Below are 25,308 nucleotides of genomic sequence, written 5' to 3'. Positions count from 1 at the left end.
TCAGGGTTAGGATAATCTGTATAGGTCCTCCTGGGTCCTGTCCTACCCATAAGGTTGGAGGACTTTCTAATTGCACAAACCCAAACATCCTTGCCCGGCCCCCTTCCCCACCCCTCTTCTGCACCCCCCACCCCAGTTCAGCCCCCCTGGCTCGCTCTCCCCCACCCTCACTCACTTTCACTGGGCTGGGGCGGGGGTTGGGGTGCAGGAGGGAGCTCAGGGCTGGGGAAGGGGGTTGGAGTGGAGGAGAGGATGTGGGGTCTGCGAGGGAGTTAGAGTGTAGGAGGAGGTTTCTACCTCGGGCAGGGGGTTGGGGTGCGGGTGGATGTGCAGGGTCTGGGAGGGACTTAGGGTATGGCAGGGTTCCAACCTGGGGCAGGAGGTTCGGGGTGTTGGCAGCGCTTACCTCAGACAGTTCCCGGTTGGTGGTGCAGCAGGGTTAAGGCAGGCTCCCTGCCTGCCCTTGCTCCACACTGCTCCCAGAAGCAGCTGCCATGTCCAGCCCTTAGGCCAGGCGGCTCTGAGCAGCGTGTGCTACCCATGCCTGCATGTGCCTCCCCCAATGGGAGCTGCGGAGCCGGCGCTGGGGGCAAGGACAGCACGCAGAACTTCCCTGATCACCCCTGTGCCTAGGGGCCGGACATGCTGGCCATTTCTGAGGAGTGCGCAGAGCCAGGGCAGGCAGGGAGGCTGTTTTAGCCTAGCTGCGCTGCCAACCAGACTTTTAACAGTCCGGTCAGTGGCACTGACTGCAGCCGCCAGGGTCTGTTTTCGGCCAGGCATTCCAGTCGAAAACCGGATGCCTGGCAACCCTACCTACCCACTGATGCTGTAGTGGGGTATTACTGAGGTTGGTGTTAAACATGGTGTTTCTTTAACCTAGCCTACTATGCGTCTACTCTCTCTTCTGAATCGTTCCTTAAAGCACTCTCCCAGAACACACACACATTCTAGGCCTCCCTGACACTGAAGTATATCAGAACAGACAGAAAATCTTTTAAAAATAAAAACGTAACAAAAATAGTGGAACCAACAAGATGCCTTCAGCGCTAAACTTCAGCGCTCCATCACTTTATTGTCACATCTCATCCCCGTCCATACATTTTACATTGTTTATAAAGATAGTAAATGTAGTAAGGCAGAAACCTTGTCTCTTTGTTTGTCTGGAAAGTGCCTTGCATTCTTTGAGGACAGCATAAATCATAATATCTCATGAGTCACCTGGGAGAGTATTTTAGTATATCACGAAGCAGTAAAGTCATGGGAGAAGCAGAGTGGTTTAGCGCAGTGTTTCTCAACGACTGGTCCATGGACTGCTGTCGGTCCCTGAGAACTTCCTGACACAGGTTAGGAAGGCAGCAAGCTGGTTTCTGGAATCAAAAAGTCTGCAAAACACTAATCTAGTGTATAGGGCCCTAAATGGGGATTTTGGAGACCTGGATTCTACTCTCAGCTTTGGAATTGATCTTTTTGTGTGGCCACTTCACCCCATCTGTCTGCGCCTTGTCTGTTTAGATAATAAGATCTTTTTGCGGTCAAGGACTGTTTCTTACTATGTGAATGCACAGTGCCTGGTATAAATGGGGCCTTATTCTCATCTGAGGCCTCTAGGTGCAAATGCAGTGCTTCTAATAGAAGGAATAGTCCCTCTCCATAAAACTAAAATTTTGAGTTCATTTCCAGTTGTTGAATTCTCACAGTGATGTTGACAAATCCAAGGGTCTGGACACAGCAGGGGAGGAGTGGAATTACCTTAGGCGGTATATAGGGAAATAATTAGTAATTGGATTAAATTATTATGGGGGAAATTTAGATCAGGAAAAGCTTCCTGATAGTAAAAGGCGAAAGATTTACATGCTCTGAAGAGAAACCAGAGGAGCTGTGCAATAGTCTCTGGGGGGAAGTGATGGGAGGCACATCACTTAGAAATTTTAAAACTGGATTGGACAAAACACTAGAAAATGTGTTGTATGGGGCAATTTGGCATGGACAAAGAGGTATGTTCTACTTCAGCCAGAAGTTACTGGGTTTGCTGGAATTACTGATGAAATTTTATGGCATTTTTTTTTCAGGAGACCACACTAGCTGATCCTAATAGTTCCTTTTGGTTTTAAAAGCTATTAATCTAGGTACTTAATAACATGGTACGTTTCTTTCAGCTCTGACTTCTATGAAATGGTTCTATGAAAATGAACTGAAAAAAATCTACTTGTCAGTCTTCTTAAAATGGATAAGACTTCAGGCCCTTCACTTGTGTTGTACTACAGCTCATTATGGAGGGCAGGGGTGAAGGGAGATTGGTAGAGTACTATTTATATTGCTTCTAGAGGACTCTGGCCAGGAAACTAGATGTTCTGCATCAGTCTTAAAGAAGTTTTGACAAGTTTCAGCCCTAAAAATGATGATAGCACTTGAGTTATCATATGAAAAGGGTTATACAGAATACTTCTGTATACTAAGATGCACTGAATCAGGGCAGCCTCTTCACAGGGACATCTCCCAGAGAGCCAATTTCGCCTAATGTGGACATTGTCATTCATACCAGCTACTGATTAACTGGGACAGTCTTAGCATTAAAGGCTTAGGTCATGTTTAATTCTAAACTGTGGGCTCTTAATGCGGAAGATTTCATATAAATATTAAAGAAGGAAGAAATAATAATTAAATGCAGCAAGTATCACTTTTACCAGTGTGCTTTTACACAGTACGACCTTTACTATGATTTCACTTGAATTCTTTTCAGACTTGTTTGAAAGGGTCTCCGGGCAACCATTTACTCCGGGCAATGGGTGGTGAACCAGGCTGAGCCAATTCAGAGGAATCTACAATATGAAAAGAATTTCGTAGCACTTAGAGAAACTTGTGTTTCCACGAGGAGGACAGGGAGTGAATCTGTAATTCACCACTATGATAAATCTCAGAAGTTCTTGGAGGGAAGCCCCATTAGAACATGATGTGCTAGAACCAGTAGTTATGGCTGGATCTTATGTTATTGAGGTCAATAGGATCTTTGCCAGTGTTTTAAACTGGAGCCGAATAAAATTCTTAAAGACCACATGCCTGGTTCTTCTCTTGCTCATGGCACTGTAAATCAAGAAATCAGTGGTTCAATGGGATTGAACTGACCTTGTGGAGCTATGCCAATGTACACCAGTTGGAACTGTGGCCCAAAGTTTATTAGATTGAGCTGATAGTGCCGCCTCAGTTGCCCAACACTTTCCATTATAATTATATACATGCAATCTTTATAAAGCATTCAAGTGTATCAGGTGTCTGTCTTTTAATAGATGCTATTTAATTATACTAACAACAGTCTAGCAGCCGAGATCAGGAAACTCCATATACAATCAGTCAGGGACACAGCTATGTAAATATAGTGCAAGTCAGGTAGTGTCTTCCTTCACTACTCCTCATTTGCTGCTGAATTGACAGCAGTGAGTGCATTTGGTAGATTTCAGAGTGTATTCGGGGCTTTGATAGTATTAACATTAATTACTGCAGTGATGTGGCAAATGTCCCATACATTATACCACCTCCTGCATTCTTTTGGTGTATTATTTAACATCTGTGACACTCATTAAGCTATTTAACTATTTTCAGGGTTGTTGGATTTTATAAATGCACTTAAGTAAAATTCACTTTGCACTATTTCCAAGTCAAGAGCTAAGGACATCAATCACTCTGAAGGTGAAATTTCACTCTGTAAGGTGCATGCCTGGGTCACATTGAATCCAACACATCTGGGGATGTGCATTTGGGGATGAATGTAACTGTAAGAAGAATTCCATGTTGCAGAGTAGCACACACTCAGATTGATGTATCTATTTTAAATACATGAGAAGGGGAAAATAAGGCTGCTATGGGCACTAACATAGCATAGCTTGAATGCTGTAGCTAACCCCATGGAGTAGATGCAGATTCCAGCAACAGCGGGGGTTTTCCATCACCTGCAGGAACCAAGCAACCAGTAGCTAGGTCAACGGAAGCATTCTTCTATCAATCTAGCTGCATCTACAATCGGGGTTAGGGTGGCATAACTACAGCATTCATCGGGGTGGATTTTTCACACCTCTGAGTGCCATAGTTATGTAGACCTAAGTTTTAAATGTACATCAGGCCTAAGATAAATAACATGATTCAGAGGGTCGGATCTTCAGCAGATTATGGAAGATGCTGGCATTATACCAGTTTGTCAGCTGAAGCTCTAGCCTTTAGTAGTCTTTTTATAGGAGACATTTCAGGGCTAAATTCAACAGTGCCTAATCCATCCTTTTTCAGCCAACGCTCCTATTGGTTTCTGTTGGGATCTCGCTGGAGTGAGGAAGTCACAAGGACTGCAGAATTGCCCGAAGGAGCTATAGTCAACAAAAAGCTCAGAGCTGTCTGATTTGGACCATGTCACCCCCTCCATGGTGACTGTAAATGACTATCGTGGAACTTCAGTGTGGGCCTGGAGCCAACAGTCTCCCTGAAATGTGCCCTTGGTGATGACACTCCAGGGTTTGGCAACAGTCTCTGATTGCAGAGCACAAACTTACACCTCATTGTTCACAAGGTTGGCCCCTCTTTGTACTAAGCATGTGCCAGGAGTGATGTTCATCTAGGCTAGGGCTAAAAGTGTGACAGCACTACCAACACCAAACCATAGACCGAAAAAAGCGCACATCTCTGCTTCGGACAGCTATAGTGATCCATTTTTGGTTTTAGATGATGCATGTTAACAGCCAGATTTATATTCCATACTCTACCCGCGTGCCCCATATAATCAGGCATGTTTCCCAGGCAGAACTAGCATTCACAAAAGCTTTTAAAATGTTTGCCTCTCCTTTAAGGGGCATTGCACAACCTACCATTGACCTGTTATTTTTCGGTTCCATTGGATGGCCATTTCACCGTGTGAGTGAACAGCTTGTGCTCTAAGATCCTTTGGGTGGGGGTTTTATTGGCTGATGTTGAACTTGTTTGTTTTCCATGGGTATTGTGGTTGGTACTCAGAATGTATGTTACATCGATCAGCCTAAATAGTTGTCTTTTTAAGTTAGCCATTGGATTGCCACTGATGTTGGTAGCTACATGTAACAATAATAACATCTAGCTCTTACATAGAGCTTTTCATTAGTAGAGCTCAGTGGTTTACAAAGGAGGTCACTTGCATTATCCCCATTTTGCAAAAGGGGAAACTGAGGCACTGGGACTTACTCAAGGTCACTCAACAAAAGAGGTGGGGCTACAACCCTACTCCCCAGAGTTCTACTTTACCAGTTTAATCACAAGATCACACCATAAACTTTATTTTAGCATATGATTAGTCTGATACTTATCTCACACTGGTGTAAATTAGGAGTCATTCTACTGAAGTCAATGGGTTTGCTCCTGAACTCCAGTTCCACTCATGTAGAACTGGAGTAACTCCATTGAAGTAAATGGAGTTATTCTGGATTTACACTAACTGAAATCAGAATCTGACCCTACATGAAGTTATATTGGTATAAAAGCTGAAATCAGATCAGAACCAGGTCCTCTAGAGTTCTTGTAAAGCTGTGAGGATAACAACAGGTATCTTGTAATGCAGTGGCAGAGGAGATGACACTGTGTTGTCCCGTGAATTCATAAGCAGAAGAAACAGGCTGGACTCTTCAAACTAAGGCTTTAAATCAGAGCTACATAAGATAATGGAGACTGAAGCTGCTGCTAGACTGCTTCCAACAGGTTCTCACTAGCACCAATCCAGTTCTCTCTCACATGTTTTGCTCTTAAAGGTACAGTGCATACTCTGAACATCTCCCCTTTCCAGCAAAAGCAATTCCGAACAGTTTAGCGTACATACCAACTGTTTCTCTACACATAGCACAACATCTCAACTTTGTTAGCAGTGCTCAATGAGCCTTTCAGGTGTCCTGCACAGATCTGCGAGGCACCACTTTCAGTCCTTGCACTAGCTGACTCAGCAAACTGCTCTGGTTTCTGATCCAAAAGATCCCCAGTTGTTTCCTCAGTGCTTTGTCCTGTAGCTGTTAGTGAATTATCTGCCTCCTTATCTCCCTCTTCTTCAGGAAGAGGTTGCAGATGTCTCCTGCTCCTCTGAAAAGTATGTCTGTCAGGAATCTATATCTGATCAGATCATGGGGTGACCTCACAAGTCACTACTGCCCTCCATGCCCAGCAAGTACCATCATGAATCCGCACAGTATCTCTGAGCTTCAACGGCTCTAACAAACACTGTGACAGAAGCTCCAGTATCTTTATTTACACTTACGTTGCTTATACACATCTAAGTCAATATTGCCATTGAGGATTGCTACTAAGTTAGGGAGTCTGGTTCTCAACTTCCTGCCAAATAATATCTCTGCAGGTGACAGTCCATGACTCACTGGTGCTGCTCAGTAGTTCAATGTAGCCAAATATAGATCTGTACCTATGTCAGTGATATTTTTCAAAAGTCATTTAACAATTTTCACACCATTCTCTATGAGCCCATTGGGTTGAGGAGACTTAGGACTTGAAGGTACATGATTTAACCTATACTCTCTAGCTAATTTTTTAAATTCATGTCCATCAAACTGTGGACCATTATTAGAAAGGATAACTTCAGGGATTCCATGCATATCGTAACATGTTTTGATGTGATTTTTTTTAAAGAAAACAACCTTGGGATAATGAGAATAATAATCCAAAATCAAAATAATCCAAAAGTCTTTACCTGCATATGCAAAGAAATCCACACCAACTTTCGACCATGTCCTGAACTATTCATTGTTTATCAGCATAGACTGTTTTTCCTGTTTAGGTTGATATTTTCGACCTTTCACACATGTGAACAGTTTTCTTTATCTTCATTTGTGGCCAGTGCAGTATCTCTCTGGCTCTGTGTTTACATTTCTCCATGCCCAAGTGTCCTTAATGTATTCTTGTGAGCATGTCAGCTTGTAACATCTTTAGGCACCTAAACAACATGCCATCAATAACAGGCAGTTCCACTCTGAACTCCATATGCCCCCCCCCCCACATCGCCTATGACTTCAAGGGTTTAAGAAGATTGCTATTTTCTGCTGATCTTCTTTCACACCAAAGCCAGCTTGAATCTCTTCCAGGAGTCTGCTGCAGTACCTGAGAGTTTCAACTCCATGGGGACTTTTAGTTGCTTCATCTCTACCATGACTCCTTTTCTCCTTCACCGCAGTGCTCACTCTGGTACCATGTGCTGTCTTTCGAATTCATAAGAAGGAGAAACAGGCTGGACTCTAAGTAGTAAGGCTTGATTAGAACTTCCCAGTTTTCAGTCTGGTGAAGCTGCTGCTAGACTGCTTCCAACCACGTCTCCCCACTAGCACCAGTCCAGTTCCTTCTAACACAATGGTTCCCAACCTTTTCTCTGCTGCAGCACACCTTGATACCTTTAATTATTTTGAGCCACACCACCATATTGTCTGCAAATGAACTTGCCGCCTTGTTGCCTCGGTTTACCACCCTTGCCATTCACAGTCTGTACAATAAAGTTAATGATGGTAACATTAGGATGTTAACATTTATTGTACAGACTGCGACAAGTATTTTCAGTCAACTCACACATTCACACCAACAAGACGCCAAATAAAAATAAATTGTTTTAATATATGATGAACAAAAAATAATACAAAAGTTGTACCAATCAATAAACATCAACTAAGGATATTATGATGTATCAAGACTTATGGCATTACCTTTTCATCTTTGAGGCACTTTGTCGTCTTTTGTATGGCTTTGGAAGTGAACAACATCAAATGCCGAACTCCAAGTCAGAGATCCAAGCCAAGCACTGTCTGACATGGAATGGAACTCTGAATTTGATAAACAAAGAAGTGCTGCACTCTGTGATTCACAGTCTGTGATGGATGACCACAAATTATATACAAAATTAAAAATAACAAAAAAACTTTTATTGAGACATCTGAGCTTGTCTTGATGTGCAGAGTCTTTAACTCTCGGAGGAAATGTGGATGGTGCCTCTCTGAGCTCTTGCTCCACCAACCACATTCTTTGTTTCTTCCTGATGTAATTCAGGTTTGGAATATTTAACTTGCACAGGTATGTTGCCCTTTTCAACAACAGACTGGAGACAGCATGGTCACAGATTACAGGATATTTGCCTCCCACCTTCCACCAGAAAGAGTCTAACGGCGTATCATCAAACTTTATTTTCAAAGTGTGGTCCATCTTTAATTCGGCAGTCTGACCCCAAGCCATTATTGTAACATTCTTAGTGCTTTGCATTGTAGAGGAACTCCAAGGATTTTGGACCCAGTCTGTATTAATAGAAGGAAAATATGAACTGAATTTTTCTTCCAGACTTTTCAAATGCTCAGAAATGGCATTGACCAAATTACTGGCAGCAGGATCTGCTGCATTTGTCAAAGGGGACATTTCTATTGTTCCTTTTGCTACTTTTTCATACCAGAAGGCTAACTTAGACCTAAACCCATGCTGTGCTGGAGAGAAGATGCTTGTTTTCACCTTGCATTTTCCTGTTCAGTTCATTGAGACAGCAGAAACTATCAATCAGCTAGGCAAGCTTTGTACAACATGTACACAGATTTGATTACTGATGTGCCATTGATTTCTCCACAGTTAGGAAAATTTTGATCTCCTCTCTCAGCTCATACAAGTGTAAGAGAACTTTTCCATGGGAAACTCGGCATATTTCAGTGTGCAAAAGTAAACTTGGGTGCTCCACTCCCGTTTACTTACAGAGCAAGGCGAAAAGGCGTGATTTTAACGGCCGTGATTTTATAAAGTTCACTATTTTTACTGCTCCATCCAACACTAACAACAGTTCTTTTGGCAGCATTTTGGTGACGAGAGCTTCACAGTGCAGGAAACAGTGGCTCACCAACATGGGGTTTTGTTCCCTAACCTTGCTTACAAACTCCTTCACTTTGCTGGTCATGGAGGCTGCTCCATCGGTGCAAACACTGATACGATTTTTCCAGCGAAGTTCTCCTTCCTCAAAGTAGACTGTTGTCACACTGAATATTTCCCTTCTGGTCATGTGACCTGGCAGTTCTTTGCAAAACAAAACCTTTTCTTTGATAATATCTCCATCAACGTACCTTGCGTTAGCCTAACATTGAGCATGGCCACAGATATCTGTCAATTCGTCAAGTTGCAATGCAAACTTTCAGCTTGATTTTAATTTTTCTTGGAGCACCATCTCAATATCACTGACATGTCATCAATGCAGTGACTTATGTTATCTGAAAGAGGAACTTTTTCAATTTCCTTGGCTGCATATGCACCTAACAATTACTCTCATGATTTCTTTGCGTGCTAGTAAAATTAATGTTTCTGCGATTGTATGTGGCTTTTTTGCCTTTTCTACAAGCTCAGTGGCCACATAGCTTGCTTCCAGCACTTTGTCAGAAACAGCTGCACAGTCGATCATCAATCGTGCTTGATTTTCATTCTGATCCCTCAAACACACACAAAAAAAATGTCCTCTTTGGCAAGGGATAAATGTTTGCTTGTAAGGTGTCATTTTAACTTACTTGGCACCATGGCATGGTTTGAGTGTTTCTCCCTGCACACGAGACATTGTGGAAGAGGGCAAGATGGTTCCCCTATAGACTAAAATCCATATTGCAGATAGCTCTCACAGAAGTGTTGGTTCACCAGTTTCACTTTCTTAGTTTTATGTTTATCCTTGCAAGTAGCGGTGGAACAGCCAAAATCTTTTTCCTTCAAATATTTATCCATTTTTGGGTCATAAATTTGAAATTCAATGCTGTAACTTTCGAGATTTGTAAGATCTGAAAAACACACTGACCACCATTTGATTCCCATAACGTCAAGTTCATATGAGTGTAGACTCAATGTTATACTATCATAGGCCATTCTTAATGTGCATTCATGAGCCAATCCAGAACAAGGCTAGTAGGGTTAAAATCAAAACAACCATGGTGGCTAATGTTAGATCATGATCTGTCTTTTGTGCCAGAATTAACATTTTCAATAGTGGAAACTAACATTAAAACTAAATATCAGAACTCTGGACAAAAGCATGCACAATAGAGAAAGTGACACGCACTCGAGAATAATATTTTGGCATGACAAGCAATTAATAATTAATCGTTTCTTCTCATTTCCAAAATGTGTGTAACTTTCTCTGCTGTTTTTAAATGCAATATAAATAATGACAATGCTGTTCTGGCTCAGGCTCATTCTAGCTTTTACCCCCATTCAAATATTAATATAAAAGGTAGGCTCGAATTGTATGTCTTTTTTTTTTTATATGCATCATCATCATCAAAGGCTCATTGCAGCACATTGCGTTCGTCAGGGCATGCCATCTTTGCTTACTTTTTACCCCTCTTAACCTCACTTTGGAGACTGGAATGTGACACATGCATAATACTGAAAGGAGCCTCATCCTGGAGATCAAAAGTACAGAATGTGATATGGCTCCAACACTCCAAGGGAAGGTTTAGTTCTCACATGTAGTTTTAAAAAAAATTCCACGGCATGCCTCTTCAGGCCTGATGGCTGGGAAACACTGCTCTAACATGTAGTCTGCTCTTAAAGGCACAGTACATTCTCCTAACAACAGTGGAAGTGTTATGAAAGCTGGCAATTTAAAGCTTGCCATCTGAACACAACTAAAAATTAGCCAGTCACAATGACACACCTTACTCATGGTTGTGAGCATAAACTTGCGGAGTGATCTTCTATGCCCATCAAACATATTTATTCAAGGAAGGAGCTTCAGCAAGAAGCATCCAGACTCCCATTCTTCATGTGGCTTTGTGCCTATGTTTTATAGGATGAGACATCATGATCCTGTCCCTTTCAAAAGTACAAATAGCTTCTTGAACTACATGGTCACAAGGGTATTGGCTGGATTCTGTGTTCACTTACTCATAATTTACATTTTTTGGTGTAATTCCATTGAATTAATACCAATGTAAAACTAACGTAATAGGAGAATTAGGTCTGGTGACTTAGAGGTGGAGGGGAATGCATAGATCACAATCTATTAGAGTCAAAGTCCCTTAAGGCATTCAGGGCACTTGCAGTGTGCAAAAGTCCTATGCAATAGCCTTATGCGCACATAAAGAGTGTGCATCATTTTTGCTGAATAGAACCTGTATATGCTGTTCTGAAAATTTGGTCTTATATTTTGCTATTTGTTTTTCTGTTTAACTCTATTAGAAGAGAGCTGAAAAACTTACTTGAAATTGACATTGTATTGGGTCTTGGTTTGGGACTAGATGTCATGTGAATGCAATTATGGTTCTTGTATCGACCTAGTCCCGTGTCAGTACCCCTGCCCCTTTCCAACACCCTCCACACCTGTTCCCTAGCAGGGTGGCTCCATTTAGACTTTGCTACAAGAGCTTCCAATAGCCATGACATCTCTCTTAAAGGGAGATCCCCAGAACAGACAGAGGGAGCCTGCAGAAGTGGACTGTGTTGCCTTCTTTGTGTAATCTCTGTAGAATGGACAAAGTGAGGAGGTTCATGCTCTTAGTGTCACCACAGACTCAACCTCTCCTCTCCAGGCCCATCTTTCCCTGAGGTGGATCCTGGAGCCTGTGAAGACCCCTCTGCACAGTTCCAGCAGCAGGGTTGTATCTGACCATCCTTCCCACCCCCTTAAAACCAAAACAGGAATTATCCTATCATGGATCTCAATGGGCCACTTAATCTCCCTTGGAGTGTAGTTGAAGCTCCTTCACTGGAACCATTTCAATCTGGACTAGCCAAAGCCCCAGTTAATATACTGCCAGCAGCCATCATTCACTGTCTTTCTATGATTCTTTTAAATTCGCATGTGTGTGTGGTGGAAGAATAGGTGTTGGGTTAGAAGAAAGATATCCGTGTCAAACTTCTGAGGGGTTATTATCAAGAACAGCGGATTTGCCGTATATATTATAAAATATGCCTCAATGTCCTTTCAGCTGTAGCACAATCCAAATAAAAGCAATAACCCATTCACAGTGGGGTTGGGAGCACACGTTATGATATTAACAAGTCTCAACACAAACTGCTGTCACTGTGCGCAGCAGCCATGAAATTAAAGTGACGAAGATACAGCATTGGAGAAAGGGTTCAATGGATTAATCAGACAAAACATTGATTGCTAGTTTAGCAGACAGCAAAATAAGAATGAAAATAGGTCTTCCCAACCTATTCAGGTACTGGAGGTTGTAAGTGTTTTCTTGATTATTGTGCAATTTTGTTGAACATCTGTACTACTGCCTTTTAATATATCTTTGAAATATTATATATATTCTGGGATCGCTCTTAACATGTTTTGTGATGCATTTTGCATGAAGACACTATACAAAAATAAATTCTAATTGTAATGTGAATCATAATGTCAATACTCTAACAATCCCTGCCTGCCTTTCTGACATCCAGACACCAATTTAAGCTCAGCAGTGGAAAAAACTGAGCTCTTCAATTTTTTTTTCTCCAAAGCCCTTCACACTCCTTCCATTCTCGTGAAGCAGGGACAACACTTTCATCCTACCTGTCATTTGGGCCTACAACCTGGGTGTCTTTTTTGACTCCTCTCTCTCTGTACACTCACAAATCCAGGCTGTGTCCAGGACTTGCTGCCTTTTCTTGTGCAACATCTCCAAGGTCCAGCCCTTCCTCTTTGTCCTTGCTGCTAAAACTCTGACTTAGGACCTCATAATTTCATGTTTTGACTACTTTTATCTCCTCCTTTCTGGCCTTGACATCATCTCCCCCTGCCTCCCAATACTTAAATCCATTCAAAACACAGGAGCAAAACAAAACAAAAAAATCCATTTTCCTGTTTCTCTGGCTTGTCTCTCCAGCCATATCACCTCCCTCTTTCCAAAAACTCCACTGCCTCCCCATTTTCCACTGCATCAAGCACCAACTATTTCCAGGGCTGGAGTCATTCAATGTCTGAAATCTCTTGTGGCTTCAGTGGAGTTACTCCAAATTTTTCACCAGTGTGAGAGGAGACTTTGGCCCACAGTTCTGATATGAGAATATTTCATTGTATGTTGTGAAGGATGTAAAGTGTTTTATGCATAAATTTAAAGGCTTCAACTGCTGGTCCTTGCTGCACCTTTCAGTGTTGTGGTGGAATATGATCATGGCCCTTTGTTGTCTCCATGTTCTGTGAGAAGGTTACGTACCTGCCAGCTATATGGGGCATTAATGGAAACGTCCTGCCCCATGCTCTGGGCATATGAGGCAGCACTGAAGCAGTTAATACACACATTTTATAAATAGAAATAATCTCCCAGCATCATTAGCAAGGTAGCAAGATTCAAAAAGGGACTGACATAGTTAATTGTGCCTTTTGCAACTTTTTCATGAAGGCAAAGTTGCAATAAAATGTTAACATGCTACATCTTATATTTCTTATTACTTACTCAGGATCGGGTTAATATTTAAGGAACCTGGCTAGAAAGAATCTGGCTTGCTGGCTGAGGTGCTCTCCTCCTCTGAGTACACTAAAAAGGGTGACCAAATTTCTAACTACCTATCCTCTTTTTGGTGCTTCTCTTGTGTACAAACTTGGTGTAAAAGTTTGTCCTTATTTTACTATATCACTTCCATAGGAGGAGAAGTCACACTTTTCCAATAATGTGCATTTTTGGAAGGGATATTAAACCTCATGTCTCAAGGCTTAACCTAATCTCTAACTATGAGTATGTCTACACTGCAAAGAAAAACCCATGGCACTGAGTCTTAGTGCCCAGGCCAATTGATTTGGGTTCGTGGGGCTTGGGCAGCGGGGCTAAAAATAGCAGTGTAGACATTCCTGCTTGGGCGGGAGACTGGGCTCCGAGCCCCTCCCCTCTCACTAGGTTTACAATCCCAGGCTCCAGCGCAAACAGAAACATCTATGCTGCTATTTTTTTAGCCCCTCAGCCCAAACCCCACAAGTCTGAGTCAATTGATCTGGGCTTTGACACTTGGTACCAGTGTAGACACTTGCAGTGTAGACATACCCTGAGTAGATATGTCTACGCAGCAGCTGGAAGGTGTGATTCCCAGTGTGGGTAAATGTACACGTGCTAGCTGTGCTCAAGCTAGCAGACTAAGAATAGCAGGGTTGCCATAGGGGCTTGGGATCGCCATCTGAGCACACACCTAGGACCTTGGATGGGGTTGTACTCAAGCGGGTAGCCTGAGGCACCATGTGTGCTGTACAATCACATTGCTATTTTTAGGCACTAGCTTGAGCAGAGTTAGTGCGTGTACATCTACTTGAGCTGGGAATCACATCTCCCAGCTGCTGTGTAGACGTACCCTTAGAGGTTTCCAGGAGGAACTGTGACATCAGGTATATTATCAATTCCACCCCATGAAATCAGTCCAAGGTGCTCCAGGTTTACAGGCTCTACTTATTTATAAGTTATAACTTCCATCTTGAAACAGCATTAGTCTATATCCCTGGAAAGGATCATCCTATGACTGGAAACGCCATAGTAGAATAAAATGTGTTACCTTCCAAAGTGTTTCTGAAGCTGAAATTGGCCAATTTATCCATGGACCCTGATTCGTATTGAGTCAACGTTAGACAAAATTCAACCTCAGCTGAAGATGGGAGCCTAGGTGTCCTTGCTTTATCATGGTTCCCAGGGTTTCGAAGTATAGGGCCTTCATTGGTGGCATTGCATAAAGCCTGCCGGCTGTTGTACTCCTCCGATAGGCTGCAAATTACCTGTGTAAAATATCAGCACAGTTGTCTTGGTTACACAAAGGATAAAAGCAAACATTGTTTTACTTTTCAGAATAAGTTCTGTGACCTATAAAAACCAGAGCAGAAAATGCAAATATGATAACCTCTGTATACGAAATGATGTTTGTATTAATTTCAAACTACAAAAAGACTCTTATGTAAGTGGCTCCCTTTCATATGACAAGCACATGTAACATATTTAAAATTGACACACACGTAACATTTTTAAATTATGTATTTTTTCCCATATGAAATACACGTGCCCTTGCCACTTGGTTAGGGGCAAATTCAGCCCTCATTTAGAACATAAGAATGGTCATATTGGGTCAGACCATTGGTCCAACTAGCTCAGTATCCTCTCTTCTGACAGTGGCCAGTGCCAGGTGTCTCAGAGGGAATGAACAGAACAGGAAATCGTCAAGTGATCCATCCCCTGTCATCCATTCCCAGCTTCTGGCAAATAGAGGCTAGGGACACTCAGAGCATGGGGTTGCCATTGATGTGCCTAGCCTCTATGAACTTATTTAGTTCTTTTTTGAACCCTGTTATAGTTTTGGCCTTCACAAATCTCCTGGCAAAGAGTTCACAGGTTGACAGGTGCACTGTGCGATGAAATACTTCCTTTTGTTTGTTTTAAACCTTCTGCCTATTCATTTCATTGGGTGATCCCTAGTTCTTGTGTTATGTGAAGGAGTAAATAAAATTTCTTTATTCATTTTCTTTACACTAGTCAAGATTTTATAGACCTCTATCATATCCCTTCTTAGTCATCTTTTTTTCATGCTGAAAAGGCCCAGTCTGTTTAATCTCTCCTTTCTATAGATGTTGTTCCACATGCCTAATAATTTTTGTTGGCTTTCTCTGTACCTTTTACAATTCTAATATACCATATATATACTCGATCATAAGCCGGTTCGTTTATAAGCTGACCTCCCTCAAGATGGATAAGTAAAAGTGGAAAATGTTTATGACCCGTTCATAAGTTGACCTTATAAATCAGGGGTCAGCAAACTTTGGCTGCCGGGCCATCAGGATAAGCTGCTGGTGGGCCGAGATGATTTGTTTACCTCGAGCATCCGCAGGCATGGAGGTAAACCTAAGTAAACAAAGTGTCCTGGCACGCCAGCTGCTTACCCTGACAAGCCAGGACAGCAACTGGTGGGGAGATTTTTTGGCGGGGAGAAGCTGGGGGTCAGGGGAGTAACCTCTGTGATCACCCCCACATGACCCCACCTCTAGCTTGGGACCCCCATACTCTTCCCATCGCATCTCTTCCCACCTTATCTGGGGAGGGCCAGGGGAGGATGTCTCTGGCCTGGCCGGAGCTGCTCCGGCAGGCTGGGCAGCGCGGCCGCAGCCTGCTCTGAGGTGTGGGGCCGAGCGGTACAGCTGCAGCCTGCCAGCCCCGGAGCTGCAGCTGCTTCAGAGGCTGGGGTGAGAGCAGCGTGGCCAGAAGCAGAGACACTCTGGTCCCGCCTCTTCCCTTCTCTCTCTGCTGGCTGTGCTGCCTCTCCTTGCTCCCTCTGTTGGGAGTAGGGACTCTGTCCCACCTCTCCCTCTCTATACCCGTTCATAAGCCGACCCCCTTCTCTGGTGCTTCCCTTTTTTACTAAAAAAATTCAGCTTATGAACAAGTATATATGGTATCTTTTTGAGATGGGGAGACCAGCTCTGCATGCAGTATTCAAGATGTGGGTGTACCATGGATTTATATAGAGGCATTATAATATTTGATGGTTTATCTATCCCTTTCCTAATGATTCCCAACATTGTTAGCTTTTTTGACTGCCACTGCCCATTGAGCAGATGTTTTCAGAGAACTATTCATGACTCCAAGATCTCTTTCTAGAGACGTAACAGCTAATTTAGACCCTATCATTTTGTATGTATAGTTGGGATTATGTTTTCCAATGGGCATTACTTCACATTTATCAACATTGAATTTTATCCGTCGTTTTGTTGCCTAGTCACCCAGTTTGCAAGATCTCTTTGTAACTCTTAGCTAAATCCAAGACAGACTGCAATCTTGAGTAGTTTTGCATCATCTGCAAATTTTGCCACCTTATTGTTTACCCTTTTTCCCAGCTCATTTATGAACAGCACTGCTCCCAATACAGACCTCTGGGGGACACTCCTATTTGGCTCTCTCAATTCTGAAAACTGATAATTTATTCCTATCCTTTGTTTCCTATCTTTTAACCAGTTACTGATCCATGAGAGGATCATCCCTCTTATCCCATGACCACTTACTTTACTTAGGAGCCTTTGGTTATGAACCTTGTCAAAGGCTTTCTGAAAGTCTAAGTATACTGTATCTACTGGATCCCCCTTGTCCACATGTTTGTTGACCCCTTCAAAGAATTCTAGTAGATTGGTAAGGCATGATTTCCCTTTACAAAAGCCAGGTTTACTCTTCCCCAAAAAATCATGTGAATCTATGTGCTAGATAATTCTGTTCTTTACTATAATATCAACCAATTTGCCCGGTTCTGAAGTTAGGTTTATCAGCCTGTAACTGCCAGGATCACCCCTGGAGCCTTTTAAAAAAAAATTGGCATTACATTAGCTATCCTCCAGTCATCTGGTACAGAACATATTTAAATGATAAATTACATTCCACAGTTAGTAGTTCTGCAATTTCATATTTGAGCTCCTTCAGAACTCTTGGGTGAATCCCATCTGGTCCTGGTGACTTATTACTGTTTAATGTATCAATTTGTTCCAAAACCTGATTCTGTTACTCAGTACACTGAGTAGTACCTTAAACTGCAAGTTGTCCTATTGAGTAAGCACAGCTGGGCCTTAGTGCAAATAAGGAAAAGGGCATACTGGTCTGTCTTCCTAAATTGTCTCTGCTTTATGCTCTGACACAGCCTTGAATGTGGGCTGTTGCTTAGTGTCTGTGTGCTTTATTTCCACATCTGGTAAATAAGGATAACCCCACTTCCCTACCTTGCAGGGATATTGTGATGATAAATACTTTGAAGATTGAGATACACTCATACTGTGGCAATGGGGGCCATATAATGATCTTAGATGGGAATATACTAATTAATATACTACAGCATGATTTTCTTAAAAGATTACATTTCAGCTCTGGGTAATGCCATCTAGAGTGCAGCTGCTTTGCGCCGATATCACCAATGCACAAGTGCTTTAAAGTTGTCCACCAATCATCCCCAAGAACAGAGTGATGTTCGGGTGTTGTAGAATCATGGGTCTTGAAGGGACCTGAGAGGTCATCTAGTCCAGTCCCCTGCACTCAGGGCAGGATTAAGTATTATCTAGACCATCCCTGATGGGTTTGTCTAACCTGCTCTTAAAAATCTCCAGAGATGGAGATTCCACAATCTCCCTAAGCAATTTATTCCAGTGCTTAACCACCCTGACAGTTAAGAAGTTTTTCCTAATATCCAACCTCAACCTCCCTTGCTGCAATTTAAGCCCATTGCTTCTTGTCCTCTCCTCAGAGGTTAAGAAAAAGAATTCTCTTTCCTCATTGTAACAACCTTTTACATACTTGAAAACTGTTATCATGTCCCCTCTCAGTCTTCTCTTCTCTGGACTAATATTTTTTGTTGCTCTTCTCTGGACTTTCTCTGGACTTTCTAATTTGTCCACATCTTTCCTGAAATGTGGTGCCCAGAACTGGACATAATACACCAGTTGAGGCCTAATTAGTGCAGAGTAGAGTGGAAGAATTACTTCTCGTGTCTTGCTTACAATACTCCTGCTAATACATCCCAGAATGAAGCTTGCTTTTTATTCAACAACATTACACTGTTGACTCATATTTAGTTTGTGATTCACTATGACCCCCAGATCCCCTTCTGCAGTTCTCCTTCTTAGGCAGTCATTTCCTGTTTTGTATGTGTACAACTGATTGTTCCTTCCTAAATGGAGTACTTTGCATTTGTCCTCATTTAATTTCATCCTATTTACTTCAGACCATTTCTCCAGTTTGTCCAGATCATCTTGAATTTTAATCCTATCCTCCAAAGCACTTGCAACACCTCCCACTCATTATGCCCTTCCAGCATGACTGTGAACCACTGATAACTGCTATCTGGGGACAGATTTCCAACCAGTTATTCACCCACCACAGAGTAGCTCCATCTAGGTTGTATTTCCCTAGCTTATTTATGAGAAGGTCATGCCAGACAGTATCAAAAGCCTTATTAAATTCAAGATATACCGCATATTTCGCTTCCTTCTTATTCACAAGGCTTGTTACCCTGCCAAACAAAGCTATCAGGTTGGTTTGACATGATTTGTTCTTGACAAATCCATGCTGACTGTTTATCACCCTATTATTTTCTAGGTGTTCACAATTTCATTGCTTAAGTATTTGCTCCATTATCTTTCCAGGTACAGAAGTTAAGCTGACTGGTCTGTAATTCCCCGGGTTGTCCTTATTCCCGTTTTTATAGACTGGAACTATGTTTGCTCTTTTCTAGTCCTCTGGAATCTCCCCCGCCTTCCATGACTTTTCAAAGATAATCGCTATTGGCTCAGATATCTCCTCAGTCAGCTCCTTGATATGGTAGTAGTGCAGTCATAGCATCTTCTGTGCATAGCAGCTCTTCCCCACCTCAACTGTTTGCATAAAAGAAGTGACCTGTTGGCCTTGTGAAGAGTCATACAACTAACACAAGTTAGGACAAACCTGAGACTACTCTAACCTATGCCAGGAACCTACCTGATACTCAGCCTGCCCAGGACTGGGGAGAATGTAATGGCCTTTGGTAGGCAGGGGATCAGTTTAGATGACCTAATGGTCCCTTCTGGCCTTAAGGTCTATGAAATCTATGAAAATGAAAAAGTGGAATAGTGGTTTAAAAGCTCCTGGAGTTGCACTGTGTGCTCCTCAGCTGTACCCGAGGATCTGGGCCAACAGCTGTATCTGTTTAATGATCCTCCCCGCTACAAAACAAACAAAACAGAAAAACCTCTCTATCCCCACCAAAACACAGAACTCTGTGACCAATTGTCTGCCTTGTCTGTGTGCTTGGTCATGGCATGTGTGGAAAGTGGATGTGCAACAGAAAACCGGCCAGGGGGAAATTCCCAAAGAATTCCTTCATGCTTATTGTATATTTGTATTTAATGAAATAAAATACTGAGCAAGAAGGGATAAGAGGCATCCTGTTAGCATGAAGTGGAAGAAAGTAGGATTGTTCATCCTTAAAGGCAGTGTCAAGACCAGATGTATCAGTATCCCCCAAAATCCAAATGGCATTTGATTTATTTTTTTAATAATTAATCTTATTTTCCTCCCTTAAAGCCCCCTCTTATGTCTTTAGGATGTAAGTAGATGGGACAAAGACTTTGTTACTCTCTCTCTACAGCAACACCTATGCAATTCTGTTGTCCTCATTATGGTCATATGAGTGTAATTGAGAGCAAACTCTGTCCCTCATGTTTGTCTGTCTTATTTTACCTTTTCTGCAGCGAGCTGTACCTTTTCTACACATGCAGTGCTATACATTATTACCTTTAACAACAAACAATATACTTAAATTTGACTGGTGATGGGGCCCAAACCTCCCCCAAAGAATCCATGCCTTGCACATAGACATTCAAAATAGGGTGGGAAGGTAATCGCTAACTATGATCATGATAGTGCTCCAGAAGGTCAGAGTGGAAATGTGGAATGAGCAGCTTGGATAGGCATGTAGTGAAAGGTACAATGTTTGCTAGTACAGATAGGCCAGGGGTGGCCAACCTGAGTCTGGGAAGGAGCCAGGATTTACCAATGTACATTGCCAAAGAGCCACAGTAATATGTCAGCAGCCCCCCATCAGCTCCCCCCTTCCTTCCCCCCCCCTCCAAGTGCCTCCTACCCACCCGCAGCCCCACTGATCAGCGCCTCCCCCTCCCTCCCCGGACCTCCAGATAAGCTGTTTCGTGGCATGCAGGAGGCTGCAGGGGGGGGAGCAAGAACAGGCTCGGGAGGGGGCAGGAAGGGGTAGAGTGGGGGCAGGGCCTGTGGCAGAGCCAGGGGTTGAGCAGCGAGCATCCCCTGGCACATTGGAAAGTTGGTGCCTGTAGCTCCAGCCCTGCAGTCAGTGCCTAAACAAGGAGCCGCATATTAACTTCCGAAGAGCCTCAAGTGGCTCCAGAGCCACAGGTTGGCCACCCCTGAGATAGGCTCTAGAGAATTCCCAGCACAAGCACTTCTAAAATCTGGGAGAAAAGCCGAAGGCTATTAAAATAAAAAATCAGAAGCCAAAGAGAAAGTCGTTTGCTTTGCAGAAGGTAAGATGTGGCTTTTGAACTTCAGGGTGGGAGAGAAAGGGAATCCTTGCTCTTTTCAGTTTTTTATTTGTGCTTTTAGTCCTATGTACTATGTGATGAGGTTTTATTAATGTTGTGAAAGCTAATGTCACTAGTGGGCACAGCTTGTATATGCCAATATTAATATCTAGTATGACGAAGTAGAGTCAAGTATCAGAGGGGTAGCTGTGTTAGTCTGTATGCACAAAAACAACGAGGAGTCTGGTGGCACCTTTAAGACTAACAGATTTATTTGGGTGTAAGCTTTTGTGGGTAAACCCCCTACTTCTTCAGATGCAGCTTATGCCCAAATAAATCTGTTAGTCTTTAAGGTGCCACTGGAGTCCTCGTTGTTCAAGCAGGGTCAGTAAATTATAAGAGGGAATGTTAGGAGAACACTTTCAGGACAAACTGCCACAAAATATAAAATATACGCAAATAGTAATACTTAGCTCTTACGGAAGGCACATTCTATTTTATTAAATTTTTAAAAACCCTCTGAGTTAAAAGATTATTATTTAGGATGCAAAGTCAAGAATTTTAAAGTTAGGAAATGCCAGATTTACCATTGCCTGTTCAACCTTACTGATCCTAATGCACATGCCGCAAGGGGAGAGACCGTTTTTAATTAGATGATCACATGCTTTTTTTTCCCCACGGGACCCCTGCCTTATTCAGTGCACAAGATGGATGCACAAGGGGTCAGAATGAAGGTTATGCAGGCAACAGTAAAATAGGTAAATCCTAACTTTTGACTTCTTGACTGTGCAACTAAATAAGGCCAGCACATACTAGCTACTCCACTGATTTACATCAGCTGAGTATCTAGCCATACATTCATGGATCCAGCTTCTGCTCTCTGTTTAAAAATCAGGAGTAAATATAATGCAATAAAATGTGTGAAAAAGAATGGAGATGAAACAAGTATCAGGCCTTCAGTGTTGCATGTTCTGGGGGCGGAGCAAAATCAAGGATGATCCAAGTTCAGGCACCACTTCTCAGAAAGAGACAGGCAGATCTGGAGGAGCCCTAATGGTAAAGTGAACAGTTTTTACAGATTATTGTTAGTATTATAGTAATGCCTGGAGGCCCCAACCAAAATCAGGGCCCCATTGTTTGAGCCCCTGTAGAAACACCTAGTAAGAGACAGTCCATGTTCCAAAGAGTTTCCTATCTAAATAGACAAGACAGCAAAAGATGGGGAAAAAGGGAATTGTTGTATTCCCATTTTACTGAGCTGCAGAGAGATGATGTGACCTGCCAAAATTCCATGGGAAATATGTGGCGGATCTGGGAATCCAACTCAGAGTCCTCAAGTCCCAGTCAGGTCCTTTAACACACAAGACCATCCTTCCCCCCCGGTCTTATTTTTGAAATGTATCAAACAAATTCATCTCTGATGTCACTTCATTAACTTCAGTTGGGCCTCGTGTGTTAAAACTCCTAGGGCTGCTGCTGTGGAGATAAGAATGTGTTGCCCTGCCATGGGTTTCATCCCAACACCTGGATGGAACCGCATTGGAGTCCATGGGGCTCTGCAGCAGCTTTTAGAATCACAACCTAGGATGGTGAGAGAGAGACAGTCAAATCATAAATAAATGTAGGACACTCGTATGCACTGGGATTTTTACCATTATTCATTCTATAAATAGATAAAGTCCCAAATATTTCCATCTGCCTCTCAACCTAGCCATCATTACTTGGCTGGCTTCTTATAAGCATTCCCGCAGAGGGGGGATGCTTATAAGAAAATCAAATCGCTCTGGGTCAAGAAATGTTGATTTAAGAAAAGGGGAGTGAAAATGACTGTCTGTGACTTTCTATCAGTTTTGAGCCACAAATCAGACAATCTGGCCTTAAAATTAGACTGGGTGTCTTTCTAGCAGTGGTATTCACTAGTTCAAACAAAAGTTACGGACCTAATGCAGAAATTGTTGGTGAGATTCTGTGGCCTGTGATATGTAGGAAATCAGACAAGATGATCATAGTAGGCCTTTCTGGCCTTAAAATCTATGAAAAATAGGCCTTTGTCACCCCCCTTTCTCCTAATTCAAGATCAGGCTTCCCTTTTAAAAATTGCACTACTGACATTTTTCTTTTTTGGATCAAATGCATAGATTCACATTGGACAATGCTCACTCATGCAACCATTGCAAGGCCCGATCCTCAGCAAGCATAAATCAGTGCAGCTCCATTGAAGTTGTTAGGAACATACACAATAGCTGCATTTATAGAAACAGTTAATAGATTGAGTGCCAGTAGATGGCACTCAAGAATATGTAGCATAGTTCCTGGGTTTAATAAAACTTCTTGTTGTGCTCTGGAAATGGGTTCCTTTGTAGAGCTCTTCATGTCATCTCTCAGCACAACTCAGTGAACTTTGCTAATTTGCACCAGCAGAGGAGCTGACCCCAAGAAAAAGGGTCTGATTCTCCACACTTTCAAACGGAATATTAAGGTTAGAAAATATTTGTAAAAGTTTGGTAGCATTTACTGTGACTCTCACACCTTTCTTTAAAGCTGTTGGTTTTTTACCTTAACCCTTAGGCCCTGATTCTGCAGTTGTCTCTCTGCAGACAGATCCCTACACCCATGTGGAACCAATTGTAGGACTGGAACCTTAGACTTTCTTCAGTCTTGTTTTAAACTTTTATAAATAGCTTATTTTCATAACTGCAAATATTTCATTTTTTAATGCCGGCATTATTTGTGCTAATTCTTTAAGGTTAAGCCAATGAGAACAGTGACATGCACTGCTTACAAACATCAAGCCAAAGATCTTATGTTAATTGTGATAAATATTTTCTCAAATACATGGGAAGCTGTTCAAATATATACCGATCTACTCATTAAAGGCAGAATAAACGAAGGGCTAGATTGAGCCTGTGCTCCTTGCCTTCATAGGGGGTGGTGCGTAACGCAGCCTCTCAAATCTTTCACTACTCCTGCCTGGCTCCCAGGGGATAATAATTCACGCCACCTCTTTGCTAGGTATACATGACTGCACTTCCCTTCAGCTCCACTGGCCAACATATTGAGTGGAGAGATCCCCTCCCCACCTGCTTGCTTGGGAGTGGGAGTGGGACTGGGCATGCAGCCGCAGCTGTCACCTCACACCTGGAATAAAGATGCCTGGAGGCTGCCCAGGGGTATGACTCTGCATGACTGCATTAGGGCCTGGCACAATTAAGCCTTCATTAGGTGGCATCCAAATGCAACTCACTCACCAAACGTAGGGAGATGCGAGAAGAATCCTCAGCTATTGGGAAACAGAACTAACTGAACTTTGGCGATCCTATGACGATAATATCCTGTCTTTAAAACCAAGCAAGGAACTCTGATAGAGCTTATGCATATTTATACTCGATTAAGAGCACATGAAGAGCTCTTTCAAACATTTGTGGGACTGAAAAGAGAGATTAGCAAATGGACCGAATAAAAGAAAAATGTAGAAGTAAAACTTCTACCAGGGCATAAGGTGACAAATTATCTTCAGTCTATGAATTTCTGACCTCTACGGCATATGCATAAATTAAAGGCGCTACTGAAAGTGACAAGACTGACGCAAACCCAACCTCTATAAGGTATGTTCTCCATGTTCAGTGAACTCTGGTTGAAATTCCTCCCTATGCAGAGGAGCAGCCCAATGCCTGAGGACATCTTACCTCCCAACAGAACTGGGGATTGCTAGCATGGAGTGGATATTATTGCGAATCACTGCCGAAAGATTAGTTCACTCTTGCTGGTATTTCCCTTCTGGTTTGCCAGGGTATGACGTTGTGCTGTTTTTCTGGTGCCAGGCCATGCTTCTTTGGTGTGGCCAGCCCTGCACCCCAAATGCACACTGACCCTGTCTCCTACAGAACAGATCCCTTTTCACTGAATTATTAGTGTGCATTAGCATTGATGAAAAACCTCACCTGGGAATTTCTAAATTTCTGATCATTTCTGTCATTGAGGTTTATTTTCTTTACTAGGTTTCTTTACAGCTACATATGTGGGGAACAAACTAGCAACTATAGGCCAAAGTCTCCTCCAAGATGTGAATCCAAAATAAATCCGGTGAATGAAATCAGTGGGATTACTTTGGGTTTACAGCAATATAACTGATGGGAGAATCTGGCCCACGCTTCTTGTTTGGGGGCTTTCTTTCTATTCATTTCTCTGTGGCACATAGAGCCTAATCTCCACGGAACACAGCATGTAGATTCATTTCTGCTTGGCATGTAGATTCTAATCTCTCTGTAACACAGCATGTTTCAGATTTAAAATCCCTGTAAGTAGACAGCAAGGAGACTAATCTTCATGACCACCTGATTGACAGCTCC

General features: G+C 42.5%; 2 protein-coding genes across 3 annotated transcripts in view; one reads left to right on the top strand and one right to left on the bottom strand.

The window, feature by feature from the left end:
* The window catches only part of GRM5 (glutamate metabotropic receptor 5), a 452,493-nt gene that overhangs the window by 37,173 nt on the left and 390,012 nt on the right, over positions 1-25,308 (top strand). The window lies entirely within an intron of this gene.
* Positions 1-25,308, bottom strand: part of TYR (tyrosinase) — a 71,925-nt gene that overhangs the window by 40,389 nt on the left and 6,228 nt on the right. Inside the window, exon 2 of the mRNA XM_039502084.1 lies at positions 14,470-14,686. Within this exon, the coding sequence (XP_039358018.1) occupies positions 14,470-14,686 (217 nt within the window). The remainder of the gene's footprint in view (positions 1-14,469; positions 14,687-25,308) is intronic.

This window comes from Mauremys reevesii, linkage group 1 (genome assembly GCF_016161935.1).
Source record: "Mauremys reevesii isolate NIE-2019 linkage group 1, ASM1616193v1, whole genome shotgun sequence".
Classification (NCBI taxonomy): domain Eukaryota; kingdom Metazoa; phylum Chordata; order Testudines; family Geoemydidae; genus Mauremys; species Mauremys reevesii.
The sequence above is the reverse complement of the archived record's forward strand: the minus strand, read 5'-3'. Positions and strand labels throughout refer to the sequence as shown.